This window comes from Lithobates pipiens, unplaced genomic scaffold (genome assembly GCF_037356315.1).
Source record: "Lithobates pipiens isolate NorthernLeopardFrog02 unplaced genomic scaffold, aLitPip1_a1.2 Scaffold_16, whole genome shotgun sequence".
Lineage (NCBI taxonomy): Eukaryota > Metazoa > Chordata > Amphibia > Anura > Ranidae > Lithobates > Lithobates pipiens.
The window spans coordinates 603,211,718-603,237,713 of record NW_027507748.1 but is presented as its reverse complement, the minus strand read 5'-3'; the positions used below and the strand labels follow the sequence as shown (position 1 = coordinate 603,237,713).

Genomic DNA, 25,996 nt, shown 5'->3' with positions numbered 1-25,996 from the left:
GCCGCTGCTCTTGTGCACAACACCGGATCCAGATCGGGCTCAAGAATGGGGGAGGGGATTGGCAGGATTAAATGAGATTCTGCGGCACAAAAGGTTTTACCCCTAAAAAGGCAGAAGGTTTTTTTTAACTTCATGCATTCTATGATTGCTGCTGTTAATCACAGCTAGCGAGTTAATGAGGAGAGAACGGGGCCAAGCCACGTAGTGCGTGTGTATGGCTTGCTATTAGGGGTACTTGGCAGGGGGAGGAGCCAGGACCCAAAACAAACGATCAGGGCTGCTCTGTGCAAAACATACTGTCCCCACTCTACCCGCCTCTATTTGAAGGGATCATCTGAGTATTGTAGTCCCTTATAGGTTGCAGTCCAATCCCTTGCACTGCACTTCTCAGTCTACAGTTCCCAGTGTCCTTTGCACTGTTCTTAGGTTATCCACTTTGATGGCATTGTCTGACTGCACCACCGAGATGGGGTGTCCCTTCAAAAGAGGTTCAGTGCTGCAAGGACAAGGGGTCAGTTAAGGATAAATCTTTCTAAATTCTATCAATAATTGTGTAGCCTTTGAATTGGATTAATGTGTTGTCTAAATACCAGAAAAGATGACAATTTAATTTTTTATTACCGACTTCCTCCAATACCTGCACATCAGCACTGGAAGAGGTAGGCTCAACAGTCTGACCAGTTAGACTGACAGTGTACACCAGTAGAGCCCAACACTGAAGAACTTTACAGGTGGCTGCCGGAAGTATCGAAGATCTAAAGGGGAGGATCGTTGTTCGACTGAAAAAAAATAGGCACACTCATTTCTGCCGACCATTTGGAAAAACACAAAATTACAAAAAGGATCAGTTTCCAATCTACAGATCTCAGAAATACTCAGATAGAATGTATCTACATTGGTTGCATACTGCCTATGAACACACAATACAAACAAGCTTTCTATAACAAGTATCCAAATCCTGCTAGAAACAATTCATGGCTAAGCGTACCCTAATGCATACTCATTCAAAGGTGCTACACAAGTTTTACAGATGCCCTGGTTACTATTAAAAAAATGACAGCTTACTTTTTACACATAGTGCAGAGCTTCTTTGGAGCTGGCTTCTGTGAAAAAGATGATAAACAAGAAGTGGAACAGAACAAGTGAGTGGATCCTTTGCGCTGATATGCAGTCTGCCCTTTTTGAAGTGGCTTCTTGCAGTTTGCACATGTCACCTTTACAGCTTTCGAAGGCTGTTGTGTTGGTGGAGGCTGCTGTAAAACCTGTTTTGGAAGGGAGGCTACCGGTGACACGATTTCCACGCCTGGCTGCTGATTTCGTGGAAATGAAGCAGACTGGGATAGCCAGGCATCTATAAAATGAAAAGTTTAAAGTTTAGAAAAAGCACAATAATACTTCAAGAAATAAACCCGACAATACACTGTCTGCTTGCACTGAAATACTGAGCAGTTCTGCCAGCCCTGCCCAGTTCTTCCCTTGGAATACAGAACACCATTCTTTAGGTTACGGAAATGAGAAGAGTAGAAGGTATTCTACAGTCCACTACCAGATAGTTATATAGTGGCAATATTTTAATGTAGAAAGAAGATTTATGAAATGCGGGCACTGCAGGGGGCAGGGGAACTATTTTCATATTACTGGGTTTAGTAACACTTGAAGGGTCAGGACAACCAAGCAACTAGTATCCGCAGAATAAGTAGCAGCAATGGAAGCCTCCCTGCTTCTCTAAGGAAAGGTTTCTTTTTCAATTCTGATCTGCAGAATTACAACGGATTCAATATATCTTGGCAAATCAATGGTATTACCCAGAACAGATCTTCACACATGTCCAATGAAAAGATGTCACTAGGCACTGTAAAATTTGAACTCATAGTATGGTGTTCAAGACTGATAATATGATAATAGAAAAGAAGATAAAATAAACAAACGGCTTCAAGATCCTTGTTATGCCCCTCAGCCGTAGTAGCCATTGAGAAAAAAAAATGATAATATCTATATATCTCTCTCCCCCTCCATCTCTCTCTCTACACATACATACATATACACACAACCTATATAGGCAGCCCAAATACCAGTTTTAACTTACCAGAAGTATGATGAGTTGTAGATTCACCATTTTGGAAAACATCACCACTAACATTAATTCGTCCTGGATTATAAGGTCCTGTTGTGGGCTTGTTTTGTGAGGTATGAGGAGATGGATAGGTTTGGATATGAGCACCAAAACTAGCTCCTTGTAATCCATTAGGTACCTCTCCCATGCCAGGATTTTGCAGTGAGGTCACGTGAGTAATCATCAGATTCATATCTCTCCCCTCACTACTCTGAAGAGGACCATCACCTACAGAACCTAATCCTGAGTCTAAAGTAGTGACATTTGCAATCTGTATTTCAGAGTCAGGCTCAGTAGTAATACCAGAATTTATCATCCCAGTACTTTGTTTGTTTCTTGGGAAAGTAGATGATGATGGAAAATCTGCAATAGGTCTGTTAGAGTCCATAAGCCTGGGAGTGCTGAAACTGGAAGCATTTTTATCTGGTGCACGGCTGGGCTCAGGTTCTTCTTCATCATCAATGATGATTGTCTCACTTATAATTCCCTTGCCAGAATCCACATCTTTACTGGAAGAGTGTGAAGAGTGTGATTTTAGTTCTGCCCTGTGATTTTCATTCAGTGACGGAGGAAATCCTGTACTTCTTGATGCAGGAGGTGGGGCAGATTGAGGAACCCGAACAGGTTCAATGAAAACGACATCATCATCATCGTCAACTATAACAGCAGGTGCACTCTGGAAGGTTTTTGCCGGCGATGGACCACCAAACGCATTGCCCACATTTTTCAGTCCTGTAGCCATGGCATTAGAAATCCAGAAACCGTTTGTCAATCAACCCTATTTAAAGGGCAAAATGTACATCCCAGATAAACTAACCTGTCAGAAAGAGGGGGGGAAGGGAGAAATGATATCAAATGTATGTTAAAAGCAACAGTTAAAATATAAATTACATTTAAAGGAAAACAAGAAACAGATTCCATCATTGATTAGTGAACAGTGACAAGACTAAGGGCTCGTTTACATAAAGTCCTTTGAGATGTGCTGATCTGAAAAGATCAATGCAAATCCTACAAAAGGGCACTTAGAAAAAAATATTGTTTTTTGTGTGCCATGTTCCTACACTAAAGCCGAATTAAAGTGGGATGTGGTGCATTGTGCAAAAATACAAATGTGCATGATTTTTGCCACCCCCTGCATGCTGTGCAGTTTTCTCTCCTTATTACATTTGATGTTTTCTACAAAAATTTAACTTTTGCTTTAACCACTTGCTTACTGGGCACTTAAACCCCCCTCAGTCCCAGACCAATTTTCAGCTTTCAGCGCTGATGCACTTTGAATGACAATTGCATGGTCATACAACACTGTACCCAAATTAAATTTTTATCATTTTTTTCCCACAAATAGAGCTTTCTTTTGGTGGTATTTAGTTACAGCTCGGAGTTTTATTTTTTGCTAAACAAACAAAAAAAGATGCAAAAAAAAAAAAAATCATGTTTTAATAGTTTGTTATAAAATTTTGCAAACGGGTCATTTTTCTCCTTCATTGAAGTGCGCTGATTAGGCGGCACTGATGGGCTGCATTGGTGGGCACTGATGGGCTGCATTGGTGGGCACTGATGGGCTGCATTGGTGGGCACTGATTGGCACAGATAAGGCGGCACTGATGGGCAAAGATGGGCACAGATAAGATTGCACGGATAAGTGGCACGGATGGGCACTGATAGGTACCACTGATAGATGGGACTGATGGGCACTGATGGGCGGCACTGGGGCGCAGCACCTTTGAGGCAGATTGTGGGCACTGTGGGTGGCACTTACTTTTATTCAGGATGGCACTGCAGGGGGCAGGTGGTCGCTTGTATTGCTGGCCGTGATCGGGACTGATGTCCCGATCACGGCCGCCGGTGATCGGCTTTTTTTTTTTCTCCTTAGGAGGAATAATAGGAGGAATAATAGCCGATTACCGGCTCCGTTCTATCACATGATCAGCTGTCATTGGCTGACAGCTGATCACGTGATAAGGGGTCGGGATCGACCCCTTGCACGGATCGGTGATCAGGCGAGTCTCATGGACTCGTCGATCACAGAGCGGGGCGCGCAGGCCGCTCGTGCACGGGACGCTGTCAATAGACGTAGTCCCTGAAAAGTAGGTCCGCGCTAATGCCGTCATTTGGCAATAGCGCGGATCCCAAGTGGTTAAAGGAGGTGACCCTCTGATATGCCTGGCATGTAATATTTTTTTAGGGGGGGGTTGGAAGGGGGGCAGTAACCTATTTTTAGAGGGTCCCAGCTCCCACTTCCTCCAGGCGTACCTGCGCCACTGGAAGGGAGATCACCTCTCCCCCCCCCAACAATCTGGGACACGTCACAGGTGATTGCCTGGCCAGTCGTGGCTCGAGCATGCGCAGTGGGTGTCCGGCAGTGAAGCCACAGTTGGGTACCCACAGATACAATACCAGCACCGCAGAGAGGAGGGGGAGACAAGCAGGGCTTTGTTCCCCCACATCGCTGGATCCCTGGACAAGCAAGTGTCCAATTATTAAAAGTCAGCAGCTGCAGTATTTGTAGCCGTCGACTTAATTTTTTAAGCAGAACTCTGCTTTAAAAAGGATGGCCAGTCCTGTGTTTAAAGCAGAGTTCGTCCCAATTTGTGCATGTGTAAATCATTCTCATGGCCATCCAGAATGCTTTTAGTGTTGGAATTACTTTTTATTATAACTAAATACTTTTATTAGGTTTTCTGCAGCACCTCCAGCTGCGTCCGCCTAGGCGATGTCATCATTAGGGGATTCACAAGGACTCCTGGGATATCAGCATCATCTATCCCAGGAGTCCATGCAAATTGACTAGTGACAAAATCTTGCATTATTTCCAGCCCAGAAATACGAAGGGGAGGAGTTAGGTGCCATTTTTAAAGACCTGCATCCGCTGAGAGGAAGTAGAGCCATCTCTGCTTGGGACCAGCTTCCTCTCATGTCCTCTGACACGTTGCTATAGCAATGTGGCGGGAACTTCTGCCGATTCTGCCATTGCTATAACAACTTGTCGGGAAGAGAGCCCCATGCAGTGGCATTACTGCGCAGGCACGAGCTTGAGAAGTGCATGCTGAGTAGCCAGCTGCACCGAATCCCAGAAACTAACAGAAGAGGGCTTCAGATGCCCACAGCTGACATGGAACCTGCCTGCTTCCGAGATCTGGTTAGTAATACACTATTTTCACATAAACTACAAAGAGCACATACATGGCATTATCTAAATGTTGTAATAAAAAAAAAAGGGGGGGGGGGGATGGAACTCTGCTTTAAGCACCCAAACAAATTCACCAAATTGGGTAAACGGAAGCCTTAAGCTACATTCACACCTGAGCGATCTGAGACAGCTCCAGCCACTAACTTTTTTTTTTGGGGGGGGAGGCATTTTTGGAGTGGCACCATTCATTTCATTGGGCCTCCCTCCATGCCAAAAACACTCAAAAATAAGCTCATGTGCCAAATCTTGGCACAGAGCCAGGAACGTTTGCGGTCACGATTTTTGCAGCGATTTGTCGCTTGACAATTGTGGCAAAAATTGCACCGCGTTTGGGGTGCCATTAAGAAATGATGGCAACGCAAACAAGTTACGCATTTTGCCACGATCCAGAACGCCTAGGTGTGACTGGAGCCATAGCTGCCCAAGATTCTATAATCAGAAGGACCAAATGGCTTGACATCTCCCCGGCACCAGGTTTTAGCAGGTGGTGGACTAGATTAACAAAATTACTGAGAGGAGTGGCGCTTGACACAGCTGTAATGATTCATGTTGGGATCAATTACAGAATTCAATGACAATGGAGGACCCTCAAAAATTCATTTTAAAGAACTAGGCTACAAGTTGAAGGTAAGGACCTTCAAGGTTATATTCTCTGGAATAATGTCTGTGCCATGCATAACACAGGCAGTGGAAGGTGGCTGGCTAAAGACTTGATGTAAAAGAGAAGATTTGAGTTTCTAGAGCACTGAGCCAATTTCAATGGAGTACAACCATGAAGTGTAAAAGGCAGGTGGTTTTTTTTTTTCCTTTTCTATCTTAGTACATTCTATGCATTAAGATGAAAAACCTTGTGTGTAGCAGCCTCCCCAGCACCCCCCCTAATTACTTACCTGAGCCCAATCTCACTCCAGCAATGTCCATGAACGTCTAAGTCATCTGGGACACGTCTCCCAATTGGCTGAGACACAGCACTGGTGCCATTGGCTCACGTGGCCATCAGTCGGCCAAACGGGCGGGGGGGGGGGGGGGGGGGGGCTCCTTGTCTAAATGGATACACAGAGCTGTGACTTGGCTCCAGTGCCCCCATAGGAAGCTGCTGACTGGGGGGGGCACTTGATAGGAGGAGGGGCCAGGAGCAGCAAAGAGGGACCCGAGAAGATGAAGATCCGGGCTGCTCTCCTTGGGATTGCAAGTAATGCGGTTTACAAGCTTTTCGCAATACGAGCTATCTTTTAAAGATCCTGACTCGGTTTGCAAGCATGGTCTCGCAAAACAAGCAGTGTTCAAGTCTCTGGGGTATGCAGTACAGCATTTAGCCAGAGGTGCAGGGGTGCTGGTGACTTGGAATTGGAAATGCTCTGTTCTCAAGTGTCTCCGAGCCTCCCAGAGTGCATCTGAGCAGCACAGAGTGCTCACGAATTTCTCCAGCGCCGCCACACAACCTCTGGTTACATGCAGTACTGCATATACTAGCTGTGCCACTGGAACGGATATGAGTTTCCATTATTTCCTATAGGGAAACTTGCTTTGATATGCGAGTGCTTTGGATTACAAGCATTCTTCTGGAACGAATTATGCTCGTAATCCAAGGTACCACTGTATAACATTTGTTTACTGGACTTTACAAATGACTTTAAGGTCTCATACACACTGGATGTTTATTGCTGCCGTTTTTGGCTTCAGACTTTTTTTTCTGCAGCCAATAAACTCCCCAGCATGTTATCCTATGTGCCCATGCACACATAGGGCTTGATTTACTAAAGGCAAATCCAATTTGCCCTGAAAGTGCAGATGCTGTAGATGAGGGGAAGATCTGAAATTAGGTGCATGTCCCCCACAGATCTACAACGACTGCACTTCCAAGTGCACTTGCAGGGATAAAAATTTAATTTGTGTACAGTGTTGTATGACCGCGCAATTGTCATTCAAAAAGCGACAGCGCAGAAAATTGGCCTGGGAAGGAAGGGAATAAAAATACCCTGTATTGAAGTGATTAATTAAATCCTTAAAGCGGTTGTATACCGCTGAAAAGGCATAATGAGCTAGTATGCACCGCATACCAGCTCATTATGAAATACTTACCTTAGAACGAGGCCCCGACATCTGGCCCGATCCACGCCGAGGGAGCCGACATGTTCCCTCTGCGTTTCTTACGGGTATCGCGGCTCCGGCGCTGTAAGTGGCCAGAGCCACGATATCGTCACTCCCGCGCATGCACGCGGGAGATTTCTTTCTGGAAGCATCTGCTGGACTTTCAGCCGAGAATCCCCTGTGCGCATTGCGAGGGGAATATCTCCTAAACCATACAGGCGATATTTTTTTTATAGTCTTTCATGTAGGTAAAAGTCAAAAAATTTACTATACAACCACTTTAAAAGCGGAGATTCACACAAAAATTTAACCTCCGCTTTTTCAGAACCATCCCCCCCTCCGTTGTCACATTTGGCACCTTTCAGGGGGGAGGGGGTTGTCTAAGAGGAGTATTTGCACCCACTTCCGGCCATAGACTCACATAGGAGTCTACACCTCCCCCCCCCCCATGCTGTCTGCTGGGACACAAACAGGTCCCACAGACAGCAGGGACTATTCGGATTGCGCTGCGTGAATGGTGCATGCGCAGTAGGGAACCGGGAAGTGAAGTCGCAAGGCTTTATTTCCTGATTCCCTTACTGAAGATGGCAGCGGCAACCGAGGGGCAGTCCAGCATCGGGTGCCAACATCGCTGGACCCTGGGCCAGCTGAGTGTCCTTATTTTAAAAGTCAACAGCTGCAGTATTTGTAGCTGCTGATTTAAAAAAAAATAATAATAATTGCGGTAACATTATATTACATATTCTTGTATTTGCTTAAACATCAATGTTTAGTATCTGAAGGGCATAGACAAAATGTCTTTGATAAAAAAAAAAATAACTGAAAATGAATACATCAGCTGGGTTCACAAAAAAAAAACTAAAAATAAAAAAAACCTTCAAACATGGTCCTTTCATCACAGCACGTCTTCTCATGAGGTTGTTTCATTCGGGCAACAAGGCCTTGCATCTCTTTGCAGTGCTTGCATTTGGCACGCATATCTGCTTTACCCATAAGTAGAGGAACTTTATTAAAATTTCCAAACTGGGTCTCTTTTATGGCCTGCTGCCATTTGGCTCCTCAAGGGAGAAATTAAGCACTTCAAGCTATATGCAGAAAGATCACATTGTTTAGAAGCTGCTTAGAGGGCTTCCATTTTAAATTTTTACTGCTTGGCCTTCCTCCTCACACTTGGAGCCTGGTACAGATGCATTTCTCTTAAAACAATCAATCAATCATACGGTTTGCAACGTACATTGATTTCCAAATCAATGGGATAATAGGATTTTTGTACTCACCATAAAATCCTTTTCTCTGAAGTTCATTGACAGACAAGCATCTTCATCTTGACTTTAGGGTTATATCGCCCCTTCAGGAGAGGACTAGGCAGAACATGTCAAAAACAGCAAAAATGCACAGTACAGCCCAGGAGGCGGTCCTACTGGCTATAACCCCTCACACTGCATCCAGCAGCTCAGTTCATCAAAAGCAGTACAAACATAAATAGGACGGGTGGGTGCTGTGCCCGTCAAACTTCAGAGAAAAGGATTTTACAGCAAGTACACAAATCCTATTTTCTCTTTTGTTCATTGACAGACACAGCATCTTCATCTTGGCCTTAGGGACTTCCCCAAGCAGTGTCAAAAAAACAAAGGGGTGGGAACAGCAAGAAAATAACTCCACCCATAACAACCAGAGCTCCTCAACGGAGGCGTTGCAATCTTAAACAGCCGCCTGCAAAACCTTGCGGCTGAAGCAAGCAAGCATCTGAAGATGCGCTCACATCGACCATGTAAAATTTAGTGAAAGTGCGAACGGACGACCAGGTTGCCGCCTTACACACCTGAGAAACAGACGCTTGATGTTGGAAAGCCCAAGAGGCACCAATTTCCCTGGCAGAATGCGCCGTAACAGGAAATGGAGGTGCCCGTCCCCCTATGGCATAAGGATTAACCACAATCTGTCTGATCCACAGAGAAATGGTGGCTGATGAGACCGCTAGGCCCTTCTTCGGACCAGCCACCAATACAAACAGTGAGTCCGACCTCCGAAAAGGAGTCGTAGCAGATACACCCGCAGAGCCCGGACCACATCCAAGCAATGCAAAGAAACCTCTTTGGGGTGTGACAGCCAGGGACATAAGGACGGAAGCACAATGTCCTCATTTAGATAAAAAGCCGAAACAAACTTTGGAAGAAACAAAGGCTGTGGGCACAGCACCACCTTATCCTTGTGGAGGACCAAGTAGAGACTTGCATGACAAGGTTGCCAACTCAAACCCTCCTGGCAGATGTAATAGCCACTAGAAAGACTACTTTCTGAGAGAGTGTCAATAAGGAGATCTCCCTAATGTTTTTAAACAGTGGTTTCTGAAGCACAGAGAGCACCAGATTCAAATCCCACAGAGGCAGCAGTGGTCAAACCGTAGGGGCCACATGTCAAACCCCCTGAAGAAAATGTACTCACCAATGAATGAGTCCCCAAGGGTCGCTGAAAAAAAAAAAAAAAAAAAGACAGCCAAAGCCGATATCTGCCCCTTAATGGTGCAGAAGGCAAGTTTCTGATCCACTTGTCGCTGCCAAAACAGCAGGATCCTGGAAACTGAGTATGTACGTGGACGCCACCCCATCGCCTCACACATGGAGATGTAGGGCTTCCTCGTACGATGAATCTTCTGAGAAGATGTCTTCCGTGCCCTCAGCATAGTGGAAATTAACGAATCCGAAAGACCTCTGTCTCTCAGCACTTGGCTTTCAAAAGCCATGCCGTTAAAGCCAGTGACAGTAAAGCTGGATGAAGTATTGGACCTTGCGACAGAAGGTCCTATCGCATCGGCATCCAAGGAACATCCGCCACCATTGGTACTATGTCAGTGCACCACGGATGCCGAGGTCAATCTGGGGCAATCAGAATCATCGTAATCCCCTCTGCCTCCACTCTGCAAAGCATACATGGTAAAAGTTTGCGTGGGGGAAAGGCATAAAATCAGCCGATAATGCCCCCATGGAGCCACCAACGCATCTGCTGCATCCGCCCAGGGATCCTTTGACCTGGCCACAAACCTCTGTAGGAACCTCTGAAGGAGCCGAAATACATCCGGATGTAGCGACCATTCCCCTTGGTCCAGCATCTGATGGTAGTCCGCTTGCCAGTTTTCTATGCCTGGTATGTACACGGCATGCCCTAAGGGCCGGTGACCCCTGCCACCAGAGCAGTGAATCCCTGACTAGCTGGCTCACCCGAATTTGACAATCCAGGTACAACGGAGATTTGTCCCATTTTGACAGGATCTCCTTTTGCAAGACTCGAGTGTTGAATTGAGCATACGGTACCACCTCAAAAGTGGCTACCACGAGACCTAGGACTCATATGTAAGAAAGCAGAGATGACCACCTGCGGGAAGCCAACAACTTGGGCGGCACAGTGGTGTAGTGGTTAGCACTCTCACCTAGCAGTAAGCAGGGTCGCTGGTTCAAATACCAAACACGACACTACCTGCCTGGAGTTTGCATGTTCTCCCTGTGCCTGCGTGGGTTTCCTCCGGGTACTCCGGTTTCCTCCCACACTCCAAAGACATGCAGGTAGGTTAATTGGCTTCTGCCCAAAATTGGCCCTAGTATATACGTGGGGGCCTTGGATTGTGGGCTCCTTGAGGGTAGGAACCAATGTGAGTGTGCAATGTACAGCGATGGGGACAATTGTAGACACTCAGGTTGAACTGGATGGACTGGTGTCTTTATTCAACCTTACTAACTATGTAACTATGTAACTTCACCACAGCTTGAAGAGTCTGCAGCTTGTCCGAAGGGAGAAATACTCTCGCCTCTGAGGAGTCCAGAAGCAAGCCCAGGTACTCCAGATGTGGAGTCGGCACCAACACAGACTTCTGCAGGTTCAGTACCCAACAGGTCGTCCAGGTAACCCACGATGGCAATCCCTCGCTTCCTTAGCAAAGCCAAAATTGGGGCTAGCACCTTGGTGAAGACCCTCGGTGCCGACACCAGGCCAAAAGGGAGAGCTACAAACTGGTAGTGCTCATCCAACCGCAAATCGTAGAAACCTCTGGTGCTTGATGCATATGGGAACATGCAAGTATGCATCCTTGATATCCAGGGACGCCAGAAAATTCCCCTGATGGAGTGCAGCAACCACTGAGCGAACTGATTCCATCCTGAACCTGTGTTTTTTCCCCCAAAGCCGTTGAGGGCCTTGAGATCCAGGACTGGACAGACCCCTTCCCTTCTTTGGGACGACAGATTGGAGTAGAATCTCTGAAACCTTTCTGTGTCGGTACAGGCACCATGACCTCACGCAGCAGTAGGTCCTGTACTGCCCCGAACAGGGCTTCTCGACGAGCCAGAAGATGAAAGTTGGAGGGAAAAAAATCTGTTTGGCAGGCAAGAGAGAAGCTCCATCTTGTATCCTGGTGAAACCAGTTCACAGACTCACTGGTCGGAAAGTAGGGAGGTCCACCGAGCTCCAAACTCCCAAAGGCAACCTCCCACCCGAGAATCGGGCAGGGCAAACCTTCATGCGGTAACAGATTTGCTTGCAAGCTTGTTTGGCTTGCGAAACCAGGGATGCTTCTGTCCCTCCGAGGGCACTTTGTCGGACTGGGAGCGTCTACCTGCCGACCCAGGCGGACGAAAAATCTGCTGAGCGGAAAAGGAGGGCCCTTGCCTAAGGCATGGCTCCTTACCTTTCCTGGACTGTGGGAGCAACATACTCTTAACCCCAGTAACATTCTTAATGTCATCCAGCGAGGCTCCAAATAGCCTCTCTCCCTGGAAGGGCAAGTCCACCAGTGCTTTCTTAGATGCCTGGTCCGCAGACCAGCATTTCAGCCAAATCAGGCGACGTAGCACTACTGGCAATACTGAGGCTCTCCAGAGCAAGGGAGCCATATCTAAGGCCAAATCACAGACATACTTAAGGCCCTGCACCAACTGGTCCACGCAGACCGGGGAAGCCTGTTGCTTCTTTAACTCACTGTGCAACAATTTAGCCCATTCAGTAAGCATCTGTGACACCAGGGCCTTGCTGGCCGCAATGTTGACCCCCACCACCGTAAACATGGACAGGGCCCTCCTGTCTGCAGAGTCCTTGAAAGCAGGGGTCCCTTCCACTGGAATTATGGTTACCTTATTTAACCTTGATACCGGGGGGTCAACAATCGGAGGAGATGTACATTTCTTCAGAAAACTCTCCTCAAAAGGGGTAATGCACCGCCATGCGTTTCCGGACTGAAAAGGTCCGCTGTGATTTTCCCCACTCTTTGTAAATAAACTTATCAAAGTAAGTTGGATAAAGGAAACGCCTTAGCTGTGCGGGCCGGCTTGTGGGACCCGAAAGGGACAGACACCTTTGTAGATGCCCCCACCATATCCTCCATCTTTAGGGTATCCCGCACCACTGTAATAAGTGCTCCTACAAGTGCCTTTTCCTGCGCAGACCCAGACACGGATTCATCCTCACTGTCCGAATGGCCCTGGTTCGCATCCTCTGATATGTCAGAACAGAGGCCGCCTGTCACAGTGGGGCCAGAGTCTAAATCCGTGCTTTCCCCAGCTTCCAACACCATGCTGATCCACACTCGCCTGTCACCACTTGGGGACCTAAGGCAAGTTGCACAAAATGTCCACCCTCCTAGCTGCCACAGACTGAGGGGCCCCCCGCAGGACTACTAGTAGGACCACCCCTGGGCGGCACTGTGCAAGTGTTGCTGTTTTTAACACTTTCTGCCTAGTCCTCTCCTAAAAGGGCGCTATAACCCAAAGGTCAAGATGAAGATGCTGTCTCCGTCAATGAACAAAGAGAAAACACATTTTAAGAGCAAAATTTCCAAGGCTGCTCTTCAAGACTTATGCCCTGTACACACAAGCAGATTTTCCTTCAGAAAAAAAAACTTGGATGGTTTTTCAGACGGAATTCCGCTCAAGCTTGGCCTGCATACACATAGTCATACATACATTCTCTGAACTTTCGACCATCAAGAACACGGTGACATACAACACTACCACGAGCTGAGAAAATTAAGTTCAATGCTTCCAAGCATGCGTAGGAATTTTGCGCGTCGAAATTTGTACAGACGATCTGAACTTTTTCTGCTGGAAAAAAAAAGAGAACCAACTCTCAATCTTTTGCTGGCTGGAATTCTGCCAGCAAAAGTCCGGTGGAGCATACACATGGTCGCAATTTCTGACCAAAAGCTCACATCCGACTTTTGCGGGTAGAATTTCTGATCGTGTGTATGGGGCCTCAGACTGGGATTATTGTCATCGAAGTACAAAGAAAAAAAAAGAAAATACATACACACACAAAATTATAAAATGAAGGGACTGACAATATCGTTTGAAATAGGGTTGCACCAATACCACTTTAAGACCGAGTACAAGTACCGATACTTTTTTCCAAGTACTTGCTGATACCGATACTTCTTTTTTCATGTCATGCGACAGTGGCACTAATACAGGGGTTGACAAATTTGCTTGGAATCTAGGAGCCAGCTAAAAAAAGTTAGGAGCCAGGTCCGTGACGGCGATCTGGACCTGTCCCTGGCCTGACATGGAGACGAGTGAGGGGAAGATAGCCCCCAGCCCCCCACCTGTCTCCAAGTCATTGCCCATAGCTCTTAGAGGGACATTTTTAAATTGCATTTTAGTGTAAATATGAGATGTGAGGTCTCTCTGACCCCAGATCTCATATATAAAAGAGGACCTGTCATGCTTTTTTCTATTACAAGGGATTTTTACATTCCTTGTAATAGGAATAAAAGTGACACACATTTTTTTTTTTTTTTTTTAAAGAACAGTGAAAAAAATAAAAATAAAAGTTAAAATAAGAAAAAAAATTGTTTTAAATGCGCCCTGTCTTGCCAAGCTTGCGTGCAGAAGCTAACGCATATATGAAAGCGGTGTTCAAACCACACATGTGAGGTATCGCTGCGATCGGTAGAGTAAGAGCAATAATTCTAGCCCCAGACCTCCTCTGTAACTCAAAACGTGCAACCTGAAGAATTTTTTAAACGTCGCCTATGGAGATTTTAAAGGGTAAAAGTTTGTCGCCATTCCATGAGCGGGCGCAATTTTGAAGCGTGACATGTTGGGTATCGATTTACTCGGCGTAACATTATCTTTCACAATATAAAAAAAATAAAAAAATTGGGCTAACTTTACTGTTGTCTTTTTTTTTTATTAAATAAAAAATTTTTCCCCAAAAAAAGTGCGCTTGAATTAGAATAAATAATAAAAAAAAAAATATTATATATTATATATATATATATATATATTTTTTTTTTTTGTTTGTTTTTTTTTGTTTAGGGGTTCTAAGTAAAGGGATGGAGAAAGACTGGCCCATTAGCATTGTTGGTTGTAATTCCAACGGCCACCACAAGAGGGCGCCAGATTCCAGAAGGAACCATAGGATCACAGAAGGCCTCAAAGCCGGGGGCTCAATTACCGGCCGTCTGCGGCGCGGCCCGACGCGATCGCGCGCGGGGGGGGTCCACGGAGACGGGATACCCCCAGCTATGCTGCCCCAGGCGCAAGGTCGCTGATTCTAGTCGCCAATGCGACCGGGTTTTGTCGAGCACTGCACTAATAGATGGCACTGATGAGGCGTGGACTGTGTCAGTATTTTTTTTTACAATGCTTTCTTTCCTCGGGGGGGGGGGGGGGGGGGATTGTCTAATTTTTTTTTTACAATTTTACTTAATATTTATTACAGGGTTTCCTTTTTTTTTTTTTTTTTTTAACCTTTTTAGACCCCTGACATCACCCCTTTGAGACATGGAAAGTCACTGAGGATAGAGATTCCCCAGTCCCTTCCTCAGCAGCGTCAGCTTCACTGAAGATGAATGGAGAGGAAGACAGAGGCTCCTCTCCATTCATAAACTGAAGCATCGTAAACACTTTTTACAGTGCTCAAATATGAATGGACATTCAGAAAAGGAAGGAGCCGGTAAATTACATTACGCTGGAGGAGGATACAGGGGACACTCAGTAATGTTTGGTGAAGTGGTGGGGGAAGTTAAAGTCACCAATCACCATGTGTGGCTTTCAATAAAGTAGCTGAAACCCGCAGAGGGGAGGAGGAGGAGGAGAAGCGTCTGTCAGCTGCTTTATTAAAAGCCACACAGGGAGATCAATGATTGTAAATTCCCCTGCTGCCGCACCGATCATCATCCCTAGGCATCGGGAGCATTTACAAGTACTCCTGTAGATGCTCGGCATCAGCACCGATACTAGTATCGGTATAACCCCAATTTTAAAGTATATAACAATAGTTAAAGTAATTCGAAGGTTGCAAAAACTCAAGACAAACCCCCAAAAGTTCTTCAACTATATTAAAAGCAAAAAAGGCAGGTCTGAGCATGTAGGCCCTTTACAAGATAATAAGGATTTGGTAAATGGGGACAAACAGAAGGCAAATGTATCAAATGGATTGTAAAAGCTTGTTGTACTTATCTTCTCTGCAGCTGGATTTCCACAGAGCAGGCCGGATCCTACTCTTCTCGGGTCCCCGTTTGCTGCTCCTAGTCCCTCCCTCCCTTGAGTGGCCCTCAGCCAGCTGCTTGCTACAGAGGTCACCCAAGCCAAGTCAGAGCTTCATGTATCCATTCAGACATGGAGCTCCGACCTGGCCCTGCGCCCTCTCTCGCCTGATTGGCTCCCGCACCTGTCAGTTATCCAATGGCGCAGCTGCTCGGTCTCAGCCAATCAGGAGGAGTGCCCTGGATGGCTGAGGGGATTGTGGACATCGTTGGAGAGAGAAGGGGCTCAGGTAGATAATTAGGGGGGGTGCCACTACACAGATTTTTTTTTTTTTTTTTTTTTTTTTTTTTTTAATCTTAATGCATTCTATGCATTAAGATGAAAATAAAACAAAGTTTTCTGCCTTTACAACTCCTTTAAATACCTTCTACAACTTTGTGTAGACAAAGGAAAATGGTAAAGCTCAAGTGCATAATAGGGGATAGTATTGACATAGCCCCCAAAGAACCCTCATATGGTCCAGGAGACAAAATAAAATGAATTAGGCACTTGGGCCAGATGACCTACACTTGTTTGTCCTCAGAGTTCAGCTCCTATTTCAAAGCCATGGTTTCTTATTGGTTATGCCGTATACACACGACCGGACTTTGTCAGAAAAAAAAATCTGATGGTCTTTCTGAGTTCCGACCGAAAGGACTTGACTACACATAATCACGCCAAAGTCCATTTGTTTCGAACGTGATGACGTACAAGGGGTCTAGAAAAGGAAGTTCAATAGCCAATAGCTGCCCTTGTGTCGTATTTGGTCCGTCAGACCAGCATACAGACGAACGGTTTTCCCGATAGGAATTGATTCCTATCGGAAAGATTTAAAACATGTTCTATTTCTAGGTCCGTCAGACTTTTTGAAAAAAAAAAAAAAAAAAAAAAAGAAAAGTCCGCTGAAGCCCACACATGATTGGAATAGATGATGAAATTATTCTGTCTGACCTTTTCTGCTGGAAAGTCTAATGCTGCATACACACGGTCAGAGACTAATGACTGGCTTGATACCACTAGACTGGTATAAGGCCAATGTGGCGAGATAGATATCCAAGTCTTTACCAAGTAACTACAGACCATTTGGTGTAACTTCTATAGTTGGGAAAATACTTGAGTTTGATTAAAAGACTGCATAGATGAATTTTTGCTACAAAATATTTTAAGCAATAGACAGCATGGATATATGCAAGGCCAAAGTTGTCAAATATGACTTTTCTACAAGGAGGCAAGCACAAACCTAGACAAAGGGGTGGCTATGGATATAAAATATGTGGACTTTGCAAATGCATTTGACACAGTTCTCTGCACATGGCTAACATGTAAGGGAAAGTCTACAGGCTTAGAAAATTCAGGCTGTACATGGACAGAAAAGACCATATTCAGAGAGTAGGGATTATGAAGGCCATTTTCACAATGGGGCAGGGGTTGATGGTAAAAACGCTGCTAGTTTTAGCAGCGCTTTACCGGCGCTATTCAGCCACTAGCGGGGGTTAAAAGCGCCCCGATATCGGCCAAACAGCAAGACGACGGTAGGTTTAAATGCGCTCATGTAGCATCGCTATCGAAGGCAGGCACAGTTATTACTTTCTAACCTATTTAACCGCCTCCCACCTGCCTTATAGAGAAATGATGGCAGACGGGATGCTCTCTTGTTCTGGGCCAACATATTACGTCACCGCAGCGTAATTGGCTCAAAGTCAGTAAGCCAATGAGGAGAGAAAGGAGGTGGGGCCACAGCTCCGTGTATTTTTTGTTTATTAGGCCTCATGCATGCTGGACATTTTTGTACGTTTTTACAGCTGCTGTTTTTGCCTTCAGACATTTTTTTTTTCTACAGTCAATAAACCCGCCATCGTGTATTCTATGCACACATTTTTTGGGCTGTAAAAAACAAAATATTTTAAAAAATAAATAAATAAACCTGGGTTCTGAGAGGAGTTTTCAACTATAAAACTGCTCCAACGTCAAAAAACGCGGATAAAACGCTCAAAAACGCGGCTCATCAGGGTTCAACATTTCTGAGCCACTGAAGAAAAAAAAAAAAAAATTAAAAAAAACAACGAATCAACGCTATTGCAAAAACGTTGAAAAACTCACTGAAAAGCTACTGGTGTTTTTATAACGACCAGTGTGCACAAGGCTTTAACATTGCTCAGCGATAACTATATACATTGCATCATTTAGTTCTTTTAGATCGGGGTCTCCAAACTTTCTAAGCAAACGGCCAGTTTACTGTCCTTTAGGGGGGCCAGACTGTGGCTGGTGGGAGTAGAAAATGCCTTGGCATTACTGCTCTATCATTGATTTGAATGGGAGGGATAGTGCTCCAGTTCTATCGAATAGTGCAGATAGTCAGATAAGGTCTCTGATGATCTGAACAGGATGCAACGTTACTCCAGCTGATATGTTGATCAGCTGGCGTGACGTCAACACTGCACATGCGCAGATCGTCAGAGGCATTATCCGACAAGCTGCAAAGAGCAGAGGGAGAATCAAATTGTCAGATTCTGCCTTGCTCTCTGTACGCACGTGCAAGACTTGAGTGACGTCATAGACTAAGTCACAGGCGAAAACTACTGTTGTGCGGATTTTGGTGCGTTGCAAGACTGTGTCAAGTCCCAAGCATTCGCAGAGACAGCGAGGCAGAATCTGAATTAGATTCTCCATCCGCGCTTTGCAGATTGTCGGTTAATGCCTTTGATGATCTGCACGTGCAGATCAACATATGAGCTGGCGTGACAATACGTCCTGTGCAGATCGTCGGAGGCATTATATGACGAGGTGTACTATTTGCCAGAACGCCACTGATGGTGCAGTAGAGGGAATGGTGTGCCATCATTGGTGTCAGTTGGTGGAATCGTGCCCCAAGGGCCAGATAGATAAAGGAAAGCAAAGGGCCACACAGTTTGTACACAAGCTAATACAAACAAACAGGGAGGGAGGGAGGGGAGAGGACAAAGGTGCAGAGAGACTAGACAGAACAGAGCTGCGGATGACAGTGGTACATAAACTGACCATGGTGTCAGGGCTCAGCAGCCATTATATACCATGGTCAGTTTACAGGGGGAGGGAATCAGCCAGGTTTTTTTTTTTAGGTGTTACAGGGGGTCAAATGACACAACTCAAGGACTGTGCTGTATAACATGCCTTAAGGGAACAGGGTCTGTTTTTTTTTTTTTTTAGGTTAACGCTTTAAAGACTAAACCTTTTTCTGACACTTGTTGCTTACAAGTTAAAATAAGTATTATTTGCTAGAAAATTAAATTAGAACCCCCAAACATTATATTTTTTTTAGCAGAGAATAAAATGGCGCTTGTTGCAATATTTTACGTCACATTGTATGTGTGCAGTGGTCTTTCAAACGCAATTTTTTTGGGAAAAATACACTTCAATAAAAAATAAAAAATAAATTATATAAATTTAAGTTAGCCCAATTTTTTTGTCTAATGTGATCTTTATTCTAAAAAATGTATTGGAAAATTCTGCTCTTCCTTCACAACCCCCCCTCCCCCCCCCACTTGACACAGGTATCCACTCCCACTAAGATTGCCTAGGAGCTCCAAGAAGGTTCTCCTCCCCATCCTTTTGGGACACGTTAAAAGGTCCCAGGAGGCTGCTGGACCAGTCACAATGCGCAGTGGACAACCGGCTGTAAAGCTGCAAGGCGGCACAGATGGCTGCTCACAGTTAATATGTCAGTGCCCAAAGACCACTGAACAAACCGGCTGGTTGAGGACAGCACTGGATCCTTGGATAGGTTGAATGCCTGTTTATTAAAAGTCAGCAGCAAAAGTTTTTATAATAATTATATTTCAGTTTTGGTCATCAGTTCACAAAAAGGATATTGGGGCATTAGAGAAAGTTCAGAAAAGGGCAACCAAATTGATAAAGAGACATGGAGGAGCTCAGCTATGAAGAAATATCAGCTAGACATCTATATGCTCTTGAGCCTATAGCAATGCATTTGTACCCATACAGCTTTTATTGTGCCCTATTCTGTCCACTGACCTTAAAAGTGGTTGTAAAGGCATTTGGCCAAGACTGCAGCTCAGCGTAACTGGCTCAAAGTCAGTAAGCCAATGAGGAGAGAAAGGGAGGTGGGGCCATGGCTCCGTGTCTGAATGGACACAGGGAGTTGCGGCTCAGGTACCCCCATAGCAAGCTGCTTGCTGTGGGGGCACTCAAACGGAGAGAGAGTCCAGGAGTGCAGGCGAGGGGGCTGAAAAGGAGAATCTAGGCTGCTCTGTTCAAAACCACTGCATAGAGCAGGTAAGGATGACTTTTTCTGTAAAAATAAACAAGACTTTAGTATAATTTCAACTTCTTGCAGCGCTTCCAGCTGCTGTGGATCCAAGAATCCAAGAATACCAAAGAATGAGAGGCAGAGTGCTATTGGTATCACTCTGCCTGACATTGCAGTAGGAACCATGGGCGAGGCATCGGCTCATGCCTCCGCAGCTGTCTGCTCCCTCCTGCCCTGCTTCTCTCCTTCATACAGTGACATCAGGTCGGTAAGCCCAGTACCAGTCATTCGGACGCGATCCACTGGTAGATCGCAGTCCAAGGATTGCCGACCCAGGAGCTAGCTGGTAAAGGGAGCATCAGAAATATGGCTACAGTCTTCACCGTTAAAAAGGGAAATACAATGGTTTGGTGCATATTTCTTTATTCTGGTCAGAACAAAAAAAATGGTTTAATTTTTACCATATAAAATCCAGAATAAAAATGAAGTGTTTTTGGGTGGGGAGGGGTGGGGCTTTAAATAGGTAACAAAAATCGGCTTGCTACATATTTTTGCCAACTAACTAATCAAATGTAAAAAGGGTCCATTATAAACAGTTTGGTTGAGTATCAGCATAACAAATATTGCTGTGTAACATTCTCTGCGTTCAACATTACTAATCGCTCTCAGGCATGAATCTGACTGGTAGTTTTTCTAAGCTTTTTAGCACTGGCATTTTTTTCCTCTTTCTAAAATGACAAAATTCTCGACACCACAATTTTAGGGCCAGTATACCAACAACAGTAGATTTCACCACAATAGAAGTCACAATACAAATGAGAGATACTAGGACAATGCAAGGAAGATACAAACTGCTCACAACAACCACCGCATCAAGTGATTAAACGGTTATTTAATGCTCAACTCCAAGGATGCCGATGACAAGTCCAAGTCATTCATTGCAGAGAATCTGGTGCTACAACTATATAGAGGTCCTTGGAACATCAGCCAAATTCAGGAAAGAAAGTAGGTTGCCAGGAAAGATGGTAGATACACACGGACTATTTCAAGCCTATTTCCATTAACAAACCATACTCTTCTATATTGTGTACTTCAATTCAAACCAAGTGCGATTTTTCTTTCCCGGGCTATCTGCAGTAGTCATTTCCAATAGGTTGTGTCGCCAAAGGATTGACGGAGATGGCAGCTTCAGCTGTGCCACCCTCTGCCTCTGGAAGCTCAGAAATAGCTGTGTAATATCTGGACTTTGAACTCAACTAACATAGGAGTATTTGTTTCATCTCCATCACCTGAGGCCAGTCATTTCAGTGGGTATATGTAAGGGTTTACAACCAGTTTAAAAAGGAAACATGGAGGCTGGGTGCATATATTTGTGAATTGGATGCAGGTTTATCCACATCCAATTTGCATGACATGCGAGTGTGACTAGCTCTCAATGGAGCCGGTTCACACATATGTCTAGGACGGCCATGGTCTGCATTCCAAACGTGTTCTGTGCATGTTGGGTCCGGTACAGGTGCAAATTCGGGCCCGATTTGCACCTGAACCAGGAATACACTGGACCCCTTGCTGGGAACGGCGGCCGCACATAAGTGAACTCAGGCGGAAGCTGTAATTGCTGCTTAAATTTCTTACTGGCCCTTTTTGCTGCCATACTTAAATGTCAGGAATGCAGATATGACCTCTGGCTTTTGTTTGTTTTTTATTCCATTTTAAATATTGCATATACAGAATATAGTCAAACAAGCCAGGCAAGTAACCACGAAAGTGTCACCTACAATTAGTACAGCATACTCCTATGTTTAAATCAAGATACACACCAAAAAAAAATTTATCAGAAATAGTCCAGTAGAAAGTCCAGCACCATTTCCAGAAAGGTAAAAAAATTATAAAATCCTGATCAGAAAAGCATCCAATAAAATATAACCGGGGGAGGTTTAGGGGTGAACAAAAATGATTTCAAGATTAAATCGGAATACATTTCTACATCGTATCTACCTTACTCCAGTCAGACTGGCTAAGATGTTTCCTACCCAGTTGCTGGTGGTACACGTCGAACAGCGCAGGCTTCCTTCACATTTTTTGGGAGTGTGCAGCTATCAAAATTTTTAATGGTGCTTTCCTGGAAAAAGCCTACTCCTCCGACTGTTTCGCCATGGAAGACACTCATTAATAAAGCCACATATACTAGTAGAGGTATACCTCTTAAATTCGATAAAGTGTGGGGTGGATGGATGAATAGTGAATCTACAGTGTCAAATTAAATAGATGTATTACATTACTTGTGGAAATTTCATTTCACGTCAGGTATAAAGTTGGGTGGGTATTGATGATTGTTGAGTATTATTGCTATGGGGAGTGGGATGTGGACCTGAGAATTCCATCCGTGGGTCTGATGTTAATAGGTGATGGTGGGTCATACGCCATTGATATGTGGAGCTAGAATAATGGCATTGTGTGATGCTAAATTCAACTTTACATGATATGTGCTGGTGCATATTTCAAGCCTCAGTGTTATGCTGTGGGCCCAATGCTGAGACAGGTTTTGGATTTTGTTGGAGGGTGAGGTCTTGTGTCAGACTACCTCTCAATTGTTATGGGTTTGTTTTTGTATGCCATCTGAAAATGACAATAAATATAATAAAAAAAAAAAAAAAAGGGATTATTAAATCGGAGGTGGTAGGGGTGTACTCAAGCCTGAACCACCACAAACTTCATCAAATGTGAAGGGTACACTTCTATTTCAGCATGTGGCTTTGTAAAAAGGGAAGCGCTCTGTTTACCAAGGCCTTCCAGGCTGTAAAAGGTAGGACAGGATAATGCGTTTCCTAGCGTAGTAGAGCAACGCGTGAGCAAAGTACAAAAGGGCAACAATAGGTGCAATAATGGCTATCAAACATGACATACCTTGATGGAGGGCGCATGAACTTGTTCACACCAGCCGCTGCACTGCAATGTCTGGACCAGCAGTGTTGAAACTTTTTTTTTTAACAAACTTTATTGAAATGTTCTAGACTTTTATTGGCTGCCATGCAATGACTCGTGCTGCACTGGAGAAAAAAAAAAATACCAGACGCAGTGCACAGTGCATTGGAGACCAGGCTTCTGTCAAAAGGACAGCTGTACACACGGTCCGAATGTTGGCCGGTTAGTACTGAACTGGCGGACATTCAGTCCGTGTGTTCCCAGCTTAATCTTTTTAACTACTGCAGATCAACAGTGGATAGTGGGGGTACAAAGGGTAGTCAAATCGTCTGACCACAAGCGCACAAAATACACAAAGAAAATACAAAGTCCTCATGGATAAAGAGGGACATCCTTTTAAATGAAGCCATTCTGATTTTGACTACAGTAAAACAGTAATGAGCCAGAAAAAAAAAAAAAAAAAAAAGTTGTTCCTACTATAGCTGCTTTCACACTGGGGCTGTGGGTCCTTTAACAGTAAAGTGACGCTCGTTTTAGCGGCGCTTTTTGTCTGCTTTTAACCCCCACTATTGGCCGAAGTGGTTTATAGCGCCCATGTTGCGGCACTTCCAGAGTGCTGCCCATTCATTCCAATGGACAGAAGCGGTGTAGGAGCAGTGTATACACTGCTCCAAAGATGCTGCTGGCGGGACTTTTTTTCCCGTCCCACAAGTGCACCACCCCAGTGTGAAAGCACTCAGGCTTTCACGCTGGGGAGGCATGAGACAGTTTTCAGGAGCTTTATGTGTGCTATTCTTAGCACTAAAATGCCTGAAACCGTCTCAGTGTGAAATAGCAAGGAAGTTGTAATTCTAAAGCCAGCCATACATATGTAAAAAAAAAAAATTGTCTTGTTTAGCAGGGTCCAGCCAAATTTCGATGTATGGTATACTGGTTGTACAGGCCGATCGATTGACTTCTGTACCACCCCATGTTTTTTTTTCTCTCTCAGAGCCATGGAGAAGGCTCCCCACTGTGAATAAACAATAGCACAGCAGGAGTGATACCCCCATTTACTTTGATTCGGCACTTTTGTGCAACCCGCTGGTTGAACACAAAAAAATATGGATAACATATGGCCCGCCTAAGGTTCTATGCATATGGGCATCAACATGCATCTGTCCAGATGCATTTCTAGCAAATTCTTAGATCAGAAGCAAATGCTACATGCATCATCTGCCCTTCTTCAAGATGGCCACTGCCAGGAATGCTAGATGGTGTTTTTCAAAGTGATTTCTCAAAATAAAGAATGGAGACATGGATGGATGGGTGACTTTGCTTTGAATAATAAAAAATAAACAAAAAAGTGTTTTAGGTTTGTGGAGTTCAGATGCAGTTTAATCCCACTAAAAAAAAAAAAAAAAAAAAAAAAGCCTATGCAGGTAAGGGGCTCCTGTAGATAAAAGCAAACTGTGTAAGCTCTCAAATACTGAGCTTGGAGCTACTACCCCAAGGGAGAGAAAGCGCATGTGAGGAGGTTGGAATCAGAATAGTGGCGAGAGGTAGAGGTAAACAGTAATAGCAAAGGAGTCTCCTAGTAACAAGGCGGGGGGGCATGGGGTGATCTCGGTTTTTCAGCCAGGTTTCAAGAAGTACATAAATGGCCTACACCTATAGCAAGAGCATTATTTAACCACTTTCAGACCGGACCAATTTGCTGGTCAAAGACCAGACCACTTTTTGCAATTCGGCACTGCGTCACTTTAACTGACAATTGCGCGGTCGTGCGACGTGGCTCCCAAACAAAATTGACGTCCTTTTTTTCCCACAAATAGAGCTTTCTTTTGGTGGTATTTGATCACCCCTGCGGTTTTTATTTTTTGCGCTATAAACAAAAATAGAGCGACAATTTTGAAAAAAAACGCATTATTTTTTACTTTTTGTTATAATAAATATCCCCCAAAAATATATAAAAAAACATTTTTTTCCCTCAATTTAGGCCGATACGTATTCTTCTACATATTTTTGGTAAAAAAAAAAATCGCAATAAGCGATTATTGATTGGTTTGCGCAAAAGTTATAGCGTTTACAAAATAGGGATAGTTTTATAGCATTTTTATTAATAATTTTTTATTATTTTTTTTTTTTTACTAGTAATGGCGGCGATCAGCGATTTTTATTGTGACTGCGACATTGTGGGGGACCCATCGGACATTTTTGACACATTTTTGGGACCATTGTCATTTATACAGTAATCACTGCTATATAAATGCAGTGATTCCTGTGTAAATGACACTGGCAATGAAAGGGTTAACCAGTGGGTGGCAGTGTAGGGGTTAAGTGTTCCTAGGGGTGTGTTACTAACTGTGGGGGGGTTGGGCTTTCATTTAGTGTACACTGATCTCTGCTCCAATCACATGGAGCAGAGATCAGCGTCACTAGTTGCTAGGCAGAATGGGAAAATGTTGTTTATACAGCATTTCCTCCATTCAGCCACTCCGTGAGACGATCGCGGGGATGCCCGCGGCGATCGAGTCCGCGGGTCCCGCGACCGGACTCACGGGGGTCCCGACCGGCGGCGCGCTACCGATGGCACGGCGGCAACGAATATTGGACGTACATGTACGCCAATATGCCTGCCCGTGCCATTCTGTCGACCTACATCGTCGTGCGCTGGTCGGGAAGTGGTTAAAGCGGAGCTCCACCCAAAAGGAACGCTCTGCTAAGTTGCCTCCTCCCCCTGGTTTTGACAGTTACCCGCTTCTACTTCCAGCTGACTTTGCAAACTCATCCAGAAGTTGGGCTCTCCTCTTTCCCCCCACCGCTGGGCCATTCACGCAGCGTGCTTTGCGCATGCGCAGTAAGAAGCTGGCTATGAAGCTGCAAGTCTTCACTACCAGTTTGCCTTAGCCAAGATGGCAGTGGCAGCTCCCAAGAGCCAA

The 25,996-nt window shown here is 44.8% G+C and overlaps 1 protein-coding gene across 2 annotated transcripts in view; it reads right to left on the bottom strand.

Moving 5' to 3' along the window:
- ZMYM2 (zinc finger MYM-type containing 2) overlaps positions 1-25,996 on the bottom strand; it is a 150,345-nt gene that overhangs the window by 110,003 nt on the left and 14,346 nt on the right. For both annotated transcript variants that reach the window (XM_077483994.1, XM_077483996.1), the window contains exons 2-3: positions 2,087-2,930; positions 1,066-1,351 (exon numbers count right to left, since the gene is read on the bottom strand). In XM_077483994.1, the coding sequence (XP_077340120.1) occupies positions 1,066-1,351; positions 2,087-2,855 (1,055 nt within the window). In that variant the 5' untranslated portion in view covers positions 2,856-2,930. The remainder of the gene's footprint in view (positions 1-1,065; positions 1,352-2,086; positions 2,931-25,996) is intronic.